Here is a 13325-nt window from a genome sequence, read left to right on the forward strand (position 1 = left end):
TCTAATATACAGTACATGTCCCGATCCTGAGAGCCTACAATCTAATATACAGTACATGCCCTGATCCTGAGAGCTAACAATCTAATATACAGTACATGTCCTGATCCTGAGAGCTAACAATCTAATATACAGTACATGTCCTGATCCTGAGAGCCTACAATCTAATATACAGTACATGTCCCGATCCTGAGAGCTCACAATCTAATATACAGTACATGTCCCGATCCTGAGAGCCTACAATCTAATATACAGTACATGTCCCGATCCTGAGAGCTTACAATCTAATATACAGTACATGCCCTGATCCTGAGAGCTAACAATCTAATATACAGTACATGTCCCGATCCTGAGAGCCTACAATCTAATATACAGTACATGTCCCGATCCTGAGAGCCTACAATCTAATATACAGTACATGTCCCGATCCTGAGAGCCTACAATCTAATATACAGTACATGTCCCGATCCTGAGAGCTTACAATCTAATATACAGTACATGCCCTGATCCTGAGAGCTAACAATCTAATATACAGTACATGTCCCGATCCTGAGAGCCTACAATCTAATATACAGTACATGTCCCGATCCTGAGAGCCTACAATCTAATATACAGTACATGTCCCGATCCTGAGAGCCTACAATCTAATATACAGTACATGTCCCGATCCTGAGAGCTTACAATCTAATATACAGTACATGCCCTGATCCTGAGAGCTAACAATCTAATATACAGTACATGTCCTGATCCTGAGAGCTTACAATCTAATATACAGTACATGTCCCGATCCTGAGAGCTCACAATCTAATATACAGTACATGTCCTAATCCTGAGAGCTTACAATCTAATATGCAGTACATGTCCTGATCCTGAGAGCTTACAATCTAATATACAGTACACGTATCCTTCTATATGAAGCGCTGAGTTAGTGAGAATCTTGTGATCCAGCGACGCTTTTTATGCTGAAAGTCAGCGATTAATGAGAAGTGAAACAATAGTAAATGATTTTTTTTTTTGCATTTACACGAGACGATAATCGCTCAATTTCATTTGTTTGAACAAATTTTGAATTCACCCACGTTGGCACACAAGATGTGCCAAAAAATCTGTACAAAACCCCTCCAGAAATTGCCATCGGTGTGGGTTTTGCTGCTTCAGCTACAGATCTGCTACAGACATTCCACAGCAAATCCGCCCCGTGTGATCATGTCCTTATAGAAGGCAAGAGGAAGGTTGTCCATAGATATAAATGTATTCTATGCTTTTTCCCTTCCGCTGGCACCGCCCCCCTTCTTCGCACCACTCCTAGCAGAGATATTCAGATATGTCACCATCCACCCTAATATGATTCCTGCCCCCACACCCCGGCACACGGCACCACATACAATGATACTACAGACGTGGCATAAATGATGGGACAGCGATCTGAAAAGAGGCAGATTGTCAGACCACGCACAGACCTCGCCGGCAGACCACTACGGGATCTGGGAGGGGGTGGGTATAAACATATGTCCCCCGGCTGCCTGTCACCATAACTTAGATTAACCCCTTAAGGCCACAGGATGTAACTGTAAGTCCTGGCAGGGAGGTACTTAATGCAACAGGATGTACAGTTACCCCCTGGGGATAGCGCGAGGTCAAAAGAGATCACGTGCTATCAGGCAGGGGTGCCTCGGGACAGCGATGTAGATCTATGTAGATATCTATATAGATTGCGGCATGTAAAGGGTTCACAGAGGGAGCACGCTTCCTCTCTGACATCATTGGACCCTCCGCTATGTAATCGCAGAGGGCCATCAGGTTACCATGGCAACAGGACGCCAGATACAGGCATCCTGCATTGCAAGTGCCCATGATCGCTATAATAAGCGATATGGCATTGCAGGAGAGAAGTACTGCACTGCCTTATCATAGCGATCATAGGTGGTATTGTATAAGTCCCCTACAGGGACATAAAATGTGTGTGTGTGGGGGGGGGGAGTGCAAAATAAAAAAAAATGTTAAAGAAAACTCTTTATTTGTGCTTTTTCTCCTATTAGAAAAAAATGTTAAATTTTTTTTTTTTAATTAAAATCCCCCATATTTGGTATTGTCGTATCCATAACGACTCGTACAACAAATTAAACAGCAAAAACCGTAAAAAAAAACTACCAAAAAACTGAAATGAAATGCATTTTTTTTCATTTTGCCTCCTAAAAAACACTGTGAAAGTGATGAATAAAGCCATATGTACCCCAAAATGGTACCCCTAAAAACTACAGGTCATTATCCACGGAAAAATAACAAAGTTATTGGACTTTGAATGCTGCCACTTAAAAAACCCTAAAAAAAGCATAATAATTTTGGTATCGTTGTAATCGTAACGACCGGCGGAAAACGTGTATCGTTATTTATGCTGCATGATTAATGCTGTGAGAAGCACCCCCAAAAACAATAGCAAAAGTGATCTGTTTTCTCTTCCTGCTATCATTAAAAAATGAATAAAAGTTTTATAATACATTATATGCACCCAAAAATGGCACCAATAAAAACTACAGTTCGCCCCACAAAAAACAAGCCCTCATCCGGCCGAGCCGAAAAATAAAAAGGCTATGGCTTTTGAAAAGTGGAGATGAAAATCCCCCAAAAATCGTTGCGTCGTCAACACCAAAACAGGCCAGGTCCTTAAGGGGTTAAGGTGCTGTTCAGAGGTGACGGGTTCCCTTTTAAAGGGGTTTACCGCTTGTGATGGACATTTTCAAAATTTCCAGATATAAAAGGTGTTTGCGCCATATTTCTGGGTATGAATCACACAGCTGGTCCCCCAATTGTGAGGTTTCCCCACCTCACTATCTTCCAAGATGGCTGCCTCATCCCTGCTGATACACAGCTTGAGACTACATCTATCACAGTGGATCAGGCCGGTGGTAACGTTGGTTGTCACTGGCTGCGAGATGGTGCGGCGGTGGCAGACGGAGGCGGCACATCCTTACAAAATATGCTTTTACTGATTAAACATGGCTTCTCCCCACAGGAGGGTCTTCATACTTTAGCGTTACGTGATAAACTTGCGGTATAAAGTGACAGGGCGCTAAATATGTCCAGTGACTCAGAATCCACTCCTCATCAAACAGCGCCCCTCGCCGACCTGTACGTTTGCTCATCTCTTGGCAGCAGCGAGGCTCATGACTACACAACTATCAGCGTCTTGTCTGCGGCATTACCACCAATCGCATCGGCACGCTTTATAACCGTAGACTCCGACTTCAGAAGCCCCGCTGGGAGCCGCTACACATGTCGTAGACATCGCTTATCCAGATGTTGTCACATCACTAATGGCGGATCAATCCCACTTCCCATCGTAGGCCTCCTGCACACATGCGGATTTGCATTGCGAAATCCGGAGCAGCATTCTGCAGCAATTCCAGCCTATAGCATGCTATGGAAATACGCGATTTCCTGCCCACCAGTGGATATCGATTGCGATTTTCCGCTCTCGGGGGAGAAATCGACGCATGCTGTGATTTTGTGCGGGCTACGCACGTCCGTCCCATGGCACTTCCACAGTGAGCACTGCGGAAGTATTGGGGTGTCCGCGTTATTGCCGAGCGCCAGCGCCTACTGCGCATCCACAGCGCAGAAGATGCCGCCGGACAGGTACACAGTGGTCACCGGCCGGGTAGCAGGTTCAACTCTGCTGCGGGAATCCTGCATGTGGGGTCCGACCCGCATGTGTGCAGGAGGCCTAACCTGGTCATGTGCCCCTGGACCTCTTGTGATCCATGATCCTGTTTGCCTTGGCAGAAGCTGCCTGACACTGGTTGCACAGTTACCTGGAGCCCCCTAGGTCCTTTTCCATGTCGGTGTTCCCTGGTGGTCTCCCATTTGGTTGCAGTGGTGGCATGTATGTCCTCTGCCCATCTGCAGGACCTTGTATTTGTCTGTTTTGCACCTCATTTCCCATTTTTCTGCCCCCCAACTTATCCAGATCCTCTTGCAGTGTCCACATGGAGTATTGTGGACAGTTTTGGGCACCAGTTCTCAAGAAGGACATATCAGAGCCTGAGCGGGTAGAAAGGCGGCAACTAAAGTAATAAATGGGATGGGCGGACTACACTACCCAGAGAGGTCATCACAATTGGGATTATTTAGTTTAGAAAGAAGACGTCTGAGGGGCGACCTAATAACTATGTATAAATATATCAGGGGACAATACAGAGATCTCTCCATCATCTATTTATACCCAGGACTGTAACAAGGGGGCGCACTCTACGTTTAGAGGAAAGAAGGTTTCTACATTGACATAGAAGGGGGTTCTTTACTGTAAGAGCAGTGAGATGATGGAACTCTCTGCCTGAAGACAGGGTGATGGTGAATTTGATTTTTTAAAAAGTATGAGGGGCGGGACGTCTTTCTTGAGTATTAAATATTATGTTATAATTAATAATACCTTCAGAAGGGTCGGTGATCCGGGGACTTTTCCGATTGCCAGCTTGGAGTCAGGAAGGAATTTTTTCCCTTAAATGGGGAAAATTGGCTTCTACCTCATTGGTTTTTTTTTTTTGCCTTCCTCTGGATCAACATTGGGGGGTTAATAGGCTGAACTGCATGGACAGATATCTTTTTTTACCTTATATACTATGTTACTATTGAAGTGTGTCTAACAATACTTTGCATGCTGCGCCATGGGCAGTATATACAGTCTGCTGTAAACAGCGCCTGTGTTCTGCTGACTGATATTGCTGCCTGTTGCTGCCATCTTGTGGCCACAGCTTATAACTGCAATCAACCATATTAATAAACATTTGTATAGCTATAGAATGAGCTACAAAACTGGTAATAATCCATTGCAAGTATAGAGGAGCTTACAGTAAAAAAGCAAATCTAAGACTGTCTGGAGAGCAGCATAGTCATATGAGCAGCTTAAAGGGTAAGGTATGTCCCCTCCCTCTCCCCCCCCCCCCCCCCCCCCCATCTCGTTACCACTCATCACAGTATAGGCCCATTTAGACACAACGATTATCGCTCCAAGCTATCTTTTGAGCGATAATCGTTGTGTGTAACTGCACTGACCTCGTGCAGTTTTCGTTAAACCATCGCTCATTGTTGTCTTTCAGCGTGCTGAAATACAAGGATGAGTCTTATCAGGGATTCACAGCGGGATACAGCTGATACTATTGTTTCAGCTGTATCCCGCTCCCTGATGACAGGCTGAGTATGAAGAGCGCACTATGGTATACAGTAATGTCTTACCATGATAGCATGCGGCAGGTAACCATTGGTCCGAGTCTGTGCAGCTGTGTTCTCTATACTCCGCACGGAGCGCTCCATGCAGAAAACAGCTAGATGCAGAAGACAAGTGGGGACACCCCGTTTGTCTTCTGCATCCTCCGCTCAGAGCGCTCGCCTGTATAACAGCCAGGCGCTCAGAGCGGGGGAACAGCTGGATGCAGAAGGCAAGCGGGGACACAGCCGGGCGCTCCCAGCGGGGAACAGCTGGATGCAGAGAACAAGCGGCCCCCCGCTTGTTCTCTGCATCCTCCAGAGCGCAAGGTGATCGCTCAACATTTGAGCGATCATCTTGCGATGTAAATGACACGATTATCGCTCAAAAGTCACTCAAAAGGCATCTTTTGAGCGATAATCGTGTCTAAATGGGCCTTAAGTCATGTATTTGTATTGTTGGGGACTGTATCAGATGTTCATGTTAAATAGATGCATATTGTAAAGTGTATCAAAAGAGACACATCACTGTGTAATAAATGCTGGGGTTCCCTAGATGACATCTGTGCCGTATGTTCTTTCTGTCTACAGAGTGTTCTTCCGTTCTATGTGGCCACCAAAATGAGCAAAATCCGCAAACCAACGTGGGACAAGCCAAGCCCAGAAGACTATGTGAAGTCAGCACTGAATACTGTTGGCTTACAGACCCGGACCAATGGCTACCTGCCGCATGCTATCATGGTAAGACATTACTGTATATAATAGTGCACATTAGTTAGGGTGTTCTTGGGCCTTCTTCAGGGCTTTGTTCACCTACAATGTCTTGTACCATTTTATACTGACAGATATACCTTTAAAGGGGTTATTTCCTATCCACAGGAGAGGGGATAACTTTATGATCGGTTGGGGTCTCCCCACAGAGACCTCCACTGATCCCGAGAATGGGTGTCCCATGTTTCCCCTCCTCCTCCTCCTCCTCCTCACTACGAGCTTACTGCACCCCACGCAGTGAGGTAGAGACTGAGTGCAGCAATGACAATACAGGTGCAGTGCTGCTGCATTCATTTTAATGGGACTGCTGGAGATAGCAGGTACAAGTGCTTGGCACTTTCCGTTAGCCCAGTTGAAATGAATGGACCTGCTGCTGCACGTGCTCTGCCATTGCTTCATTCAATGCAGAGTTACTACAGGTGGGAGAAGAGGGGGCAACAGGACCCCCTTACTCAGGACCGGTGGGGGTCACAGTGGTAAGATCCTCATTGGTCATAAAATTATCCCCTACCCTGTGGACAGGGAATAACTTTAGATTTTGAGATAACCCTTTAAAGGCACAGGCGCCTTCATTTTAGTCATCAGTAGGGTTTCCACGTGTAAATTTGCATAGATCTATGTTCCGATTTTGAGAATTTGGAGAAATGATAAATTATGCGCCATTTTCTTTTCATTAGAATGACGCTCTGCACAATAACACTTTCTATAATCGGGTATGCTTCTGTTTTTTCCCCCCAGGGATGGGTCATTGAATCTCTGTTCCCTCAATGCCTTTCTATGAAGCTCGCTATGAATGGGAACAAAGGGCTGCGCAGTCGTTTCCTGAAGAAAGCAAAGAAAAACTAACGAGCAACTCTTCTTGTATCACTTCCACCAAATTTGAGAATCTTCCAGTCTTTACAATGATTAAATGTAACATGAAGACCCTATGATTAGACCCTCAGACTAACTTTTGCTGCTTCTGACCACTCTGTTTTTACCCCTTTTACTTAATGCTTTTCTTGCTAAATGTTCTTCTTTAGGTCAGATGTGTAGATCCTGTTTTATCCGGACAACTCGTTTCTTCTGTGACCTATGGATATCATAACGGGGTCCCGGAGCAGAGCGAAGCAGCATCTCTTACATTAGTGGTCCTGGTTGGTCCATGTCTTACATGGACATAACACTGTAGTGTCGGCTGCAGGGAAATTGAGCAGCAAGATCTCCTGGCATAATTGGCTATTTGCTAAGGTTCTTGATGAGTTAGACCTGCGGCGGCTCTTCTATTGAATGGGTCTTCTGTGATGAGGCAACTCCTATAGGCTGACAACATACATGCAGTTTTTTATACAGTTCTTTGGGCGAAAAATGGATCCGAAATGGATCCAGCAAGAAGTAGAAGTCTTTCCTGTAGGTTTCCCATTCCTTTGCAGTTCACTTCTTGCTTTAGCTGAAAAACGGCATGTATGATTGCAGTCTTAACGCGAATCTGTCAGCTTGAACTTGCTGTCCAAACTGCAGGCATCCTGTTATGGAGCAGCAGCAGCAGCTGAGCAGATCAATGTGTCCTATTTATGGGGAAAGATTTAGTATAACTTGAAGGTTATTCATTTAAACCCCCACACATTCTGGACAGTCCAATGGGCGGTCCTATCGGTGATTGACAGCTGTCTGTGAATGACTGTGCATATAGAAATAGCTGTTAATCACTGGTAGGACCGCCAACTGGACAAGTAAATGGTTATTCTGGGGATTCAAAGTAAAAGTTATAAGGTGATAACCTGTATTTGTGCAATATAATCTAACTTGTTTTACAAAGCTGCAGCCATATGGCTTTACCTGCGGCCTCCTCAGACTGAAGTTCAGTTTGACGATTTAGATTGAATAATAGCAATAAGTGGAAATATTAGGGAGTTCGGAATGTGCGGAGATCTAACTGAATACCATACAAGTTATGCTGAATCTTTTCCCTTAAAACTATATATCCATCTGCTCCGCTCCTTCTGCCTGCGGGTTAGACTGCGTGTTCAAGCTGATGGGTCCCATTTAAAGTTATCCCATAAAAGCAGATTATGCCCTATCCACTAATTAGGGGATCATTTGGTGATCGGTCGGGGTCTGACTACTGGGACTCTCAGTAACCCAGAGAATGGGGTATCGGCGTGGCCTGGAATGAGGGCAGTGTTGGTGGCACATATACACCTCTGCTCCATTCATTACAGTGGAACTGTGGGAAATGGCTGAGTTCAAGTGCTTGACTATGTACATCTGTCTAAGGGTGCATTCACAAGGGCAAGAGTGGTCGCATCGCACAGCACACTGACACTCCATCCGTGTGGTGTGCGATGGGTGGAAGACCGCACATTTGCACGTTCTATCTTTGTGCGAGACTTGCACAAAATAGAACATGCAGTGAGAGAAAAAGGGCCCATATCAATCCACTCATTGTAAATAAAGGCTAGTACTTTCATGTGACTTTTAGGGGTGTCGCAACGCAGAAAACGCACGTGAGAATATCAGCCGTGTAAATACGGTCTCCCTGTTATGATAGTCTACATACCTAACCACCGCTGCTGCCTGCACTTTCGGACATGGCAGAGCCCCATTCTAATGCTGCATTTAGACTGAATTATCGTTATTATAGAAGCACTGCGGAATAAGTTGGGGCTTATACAAATAAAGGTTATTATATAATATATCGAACTATGATTATCGTTCAGAAACTCGTTCAAACAAGCGAAACTGAACGATGATCGTAAACGTGAGCCGACACAAACGAGAATCGTGTGGTTCTTGTTCAGTCTCAGCCGGCATAAAGATTATGGCCGGCTCGTGTGATCGTCGGGCAGTTTAAATGCTGATCGTTCCCTCGTTGAGAATCGTGAAGTCTAAACAGGCCTCCAAACGCCAACAAGCTGGTGATGAGGTCACAATCGCGTTCGCTTGGGCAAACGAGAATCGTGAGATTCTGATCCCATGTAAAAGGGCCATAAGGATTACTGAGAGTCTCTGTGGTTGGATCACCATCAATCAGCAAAGGATCTCTTATCCTGCAGATCGGGGATAACTTGCTTTCATACAACAACCCCTTTTAGGCAGGTTTTCAATTGCTCATAGGGGGAAGAATGTACTTAATTTCTCCCATTGTGGTCTTCGGACTGATGAGTGGTACATCTCTGCTTGTTACCCATTTCCTGGCCAGTGGTCACCCTAATACCACCAGCCTTACTCTACTGTATGCATAAGACTCAGGGGCTTTATATGAGTCGGGGCAGTGGGATATGGGACTTCTTGCTGTCAGCTCTGTATGCTTGTCTGCTTTATCCTGCCTGACACAACCCCCAGCCTTCTAGCTAATGCACGACGCATGAACCCTCCTCCCAAGACGCTACCAAAAAACACTTAGGAAATGATCAATAAATTACCTTTACTTACACATTAATACATTTTCATTGCGTTTTCATAAGGATTTTGACCAATGATATTAAACAAAACCATTCACACTAATTTACTATACTAACATACAGATGTAGCAAAGTTTAACTTGACACTTAATGTGTTAAGAAAAAGTTCTGTGCCGACATTTATTTGTCTTTTTAGTAGCTTTTGTTGTGTTCACTTGCTGCAACAAGTTATCTTATGTTATGGCCGTTTAGATAAGCTTTTGCTCCATCTGTGCATGTCATCTCACAGTTCTCAAGGAGAGCTCTTTCTCCTTTCCTTATGTCTTTTGATGTGACAGTCTTCATACCATCCATTGTGTGACTTGATTAGAAAGTCTCTGCATATTTTTGGCTTCTGTCTCTTTACCCTTAACTTCTTGTAAAACCAAAAACTGCCGCTCGCACCTTGACGTGGCTCCGCTCTTAATGACTTGTTGAGGAGCTCTCATACTGAGGTCACGTTTCTTATATAAAGGGGCGACTATCTGACAGTATTATTCACAGGTAGCTAAAGAAGCTTTAAGGGATTGCTCTTCCTGCAATTGATCCACGTGTCGCCTATCAGTTGAGTAGTTTCACAACCGCTAAAGAGCCAAACGCTGCAGAAACTCTGCTTTAGACCATTTGCACACAAGCTGCTTATGACCGAGAGTCTCGGCTCAAACGCGGGTCTAATGGCCTGAACTGAGAACATCATAGGGATCTACGATCTGCAGTCGGAACAGGAGACTGGTATAACTGGCGCTCATGTGAAACTGGCCTTAATAGAGTTTATCTGCAGGATTTACCCGTTCTTAAGGGCCTGTCCGCACTGACTTTCGCTGCACTCATCTCGCGGATGGACATCTGAAGTGTGTCCCAACCTGAGCGCGGGTTTCCGGACACAAACTCTGAATATCATACGATGATCATAGTTCGGGTCCGGAGACCTGCAGTCAGGACGGGACGCACTTCAGATGTCCGTCCGTGAGACAAGTGCAGCGAAAGGCAGTGCACCAACTAAACAACTGCTTGAAGTGCCAGGTAAATGGCTGAAAATAACTTGGTCTTCTTACTTTTGGGCCCCTTAGTGGAGGATAGAGGTCACATGACTCATCTTGCTCTACTGGGCCGCCAAGGAACAGGTAGAACTAAGGAGTTGTGGGTGGAATCTACCTCTTCTAGCTGCCTTGTTGGCACTTTGGTTGCAATAGCACCCCACCAAATGAGCCCCCCTTCTTCCAATGTCTCTTTAAACACAACATTACCCATCAGCCTCATTCCTGCATAAGTCATTTGTGTATATAATTGCTATCATTATGGGACTTCTAGTTCTACCACTGCTGTAGGACCACTGGACTCTTGCTGGCTTATGATAAAACTCACATTAGGATCGGGACCATGTTTGCACTGGACAAGACTAAAGCTTGTTGCACTGACGTTGGGGGAGAGATATAAAAACTGGTGCAAAAGGAAAATGGGAGGAGTTATCCGTAGCAACCAATCAGATTCCAGCTCTGATTTCTCGGGCTATGGATAAATCTTCCACTTTCCCTTGCACTGGTTTTGATAAATGTTATTGATTTTTGTGTTTTCCCATCCTGATTGGGGCAGAAGGTGTTTCCTGCGTATTATTTGGGGCAGGCATGTGGAGGTAACAATATCTGTGTTTTCATAAGGTTTTAAAGACTTTGGTGAGATTGTTTAATTTTTATACTAATAAATTTACTTCTAGGCAATATGTCGTGTGTTGTTTATTTTCCTCTGCGACCCAATAGAAATCATGGAGCTTTTAGCGCTGCGTATTACGCAATTAGGAAGGGTTATGACTAAGGACTGTATCGGCCTGAACTGTGTAAGCCTTAGGGCTTATTCATGCCCGCCTGATATACGGTGTCCCTTTCTGCAGGGGGAGGCGGTGGGCCGGGCCAGGAGTAGTGCACTGAGCTCCCACCCCGGCCCTCCCATTGTAAACAGTGGTAGGGGGCAGCAGCTCGGTGCACTGCTCCTGCCCCGGCCCGCCGCCTCCCCCTGCAGAAAGGGACACCGTATATCAGGCGGGCGTGAAAATCCGGCCGATATACAGACGTGTGAATAAGCCCTAGGCTGCATGCACAGGAGCGAGCATTTCATGTGGGTTTTGTGTATTGCAAAACGCATAAAACTTGTACGAATATTCTCATGAACGATATTTTTTTTTCCCCCTCACAGCGATGCTGCGAGTTTAGAAATCGCAGCATGTTCCATGTTCTATCTTTTTACATCCCCATAGAAAGCATCACACGTTGTTTTCAATTGGACCTTGGAAGACATCGCATGGCACTCGCACGCCGTGACATGTTTCCCATTGAAGGCAATAGGAAACAGTTGCGGTCTTCTAGCGTGTGTAAACGCGTCCGTGATGGGAAGTCACATCCGCGTGTAAAATGCACATTGGCAAGCATGGCATTGGGCCCGCTCATTTGAATGTAGCCTTAGGCGAATTTCACATGGGCGACTGCGATGCCAACATGTGATGTCCCCGTGGATGCAAGGTGGTTTTGTGCTAAAGCTGCCTCGCACCACTTCAGGGAAGTAGTGATTCTCTGCTGCAGCTAAAAGCGAGTCAGGGAGTGTTTTCCATGGTTTTCAATGGGTAAACCTCGCGTCGCTCTTGCGTGCACCTCGCACAAGGTGTAACGCTGAGCCGGCCCCATTGAAACTAATGGCAATGGTAGGGCACGCCATGATTTATTTCCCGCATCGCGGTCCGATGTGATACAGGGGAAAGAAATCGCTTGTGTATGACCCCATTCAAAAGAATGGAGTTCATATTCATGCAAGACTCATGCGTTGTGTGCCCACCTATGTCACATCTTGTATCCAAGCTAGAGGCGGTACAACAGGGTACTAGAGCCTCCATGCCCACCTATGTCACATCTTGTATCCAAGCTAGAGGCGGTACAACAGGGTACTAGAGCCTCCATGCCCACCCATATCACATCTTGTATCCAGGCTAGAGGTGGTACAACAGGGTACTAGAGCCTCCATGCCCATCCTTATCACATCTTGTATCTAAGCTAGAGGCGGTACAACAGGATACTAGAGCCTCCATGTCCCCGTATCACATCTTGTATCCAAGCTAGAGGCGGTACAACAGGGTACTAGAGCCTCCATGCCCATCCTTATCACATCTTGTATCTAAGCTAGAGGCGGTACAACAGGATACTAGAGCCTCCATGTCCCCGTATCACATCTTGTATCCAAGCTAGAGGCGGTACAACAGGGTACTAGAGCCTCCATGCCCACCCGTATCACATCTTGTATCCAAGGGAGAGGCAGTACAACAGGGTACTAGAGCCTCCATGCCTGCCCGTATCACATTTTATATCCAAGCTAGAGGCGGTACAACAGGGTACTAGAGCCTCCATGCCCATCCTTATCACATCTTGTATCTAAGCTAGAGGCGGTACAACAGGATACTAGAGCCTCCATGTCCCCGTATCACATCTTGTATCCAAGCTAGAGGCGGTACAACAGGGTACTAGAGCCTCCATGCCCACCCGTATCACATCTTGTATCCAAGGGAGAGGCAGTACAACAGGGTACTAGAGCCTCCATGCCTGCCCGTATCACATTTTATATCCAAGCTAGAGGTGGTACAACAGGGTACTAGAGCCTCCATGCCCACCCATATCACATCTTGTATCCAAGCTAGAGGCGGTACAACAGGATACTAGAGCCTCCATGTCCCCGTATCACATCTTGTATCCAAGCTGGAGGCGGTAAAACAGGATATTAGAGCCTCCATGCCTGCCGGTATCACATCTTGGATCCAAGCTAGAGGTGATACAAAAGAGCACTAGATCTTCCATGCCCGTATCACATCTTGTATCCAAGCTAGAGGCATTACAGCAGGATTCTAGAGCTCCATATTACATCTTGTATCCGAGCTAAAGGCAGCACTAAAGCCTC

General features: G+C 45.7%; 1 protein-coding gene across 1 annotated transcript in view; it reads left to right on the forward strand.

Moving 5' to 3' along the window:
* The window catches only part of HSD17B12 (hydroxysteroid 17-beta dehydrogenase 12), a 99139-nt gene extending 88029 nt beyond the window's left edge, over window positions 1-11110 (forward strand). The window contains exons 10-11 of the mRNA XM_066583462.1: window positions 5791-5940; window positions 6709-11110. Of these exons, the coding sequence (XP_066439559.1) occupies window positions 5791-5940; window positions 6709-6816 (258 nt within the window). The 3' untranslated portion in view covers window positions 6817-11110. The remainder of the gene's footprint in view (window positions 1-5790; window positions 5941-6708) is intronic.
* The last annotated feature ends 2215 nt before the right edge of the window (window positions 11111-13325 follow it).

The sequence above is a fragment of the Eleutherodactylus coqui genome, chromosome 11 (genome assembly GCF_035609145.1).
Source record: "Eleutherodactylus coqui strain aEleCoq1 chromosome 11, aEleCoq1.hap1, whole genome shotgun sequence".
In the NCBI taxonomy this organism is placed as follows: domain Eukaryota; kingdom Metazoa; phylum Chordata; class Amphibia; order Anura; family Eleutherodactylidae; genus Eleutherodactylus; species Eleutherodactylus coqui.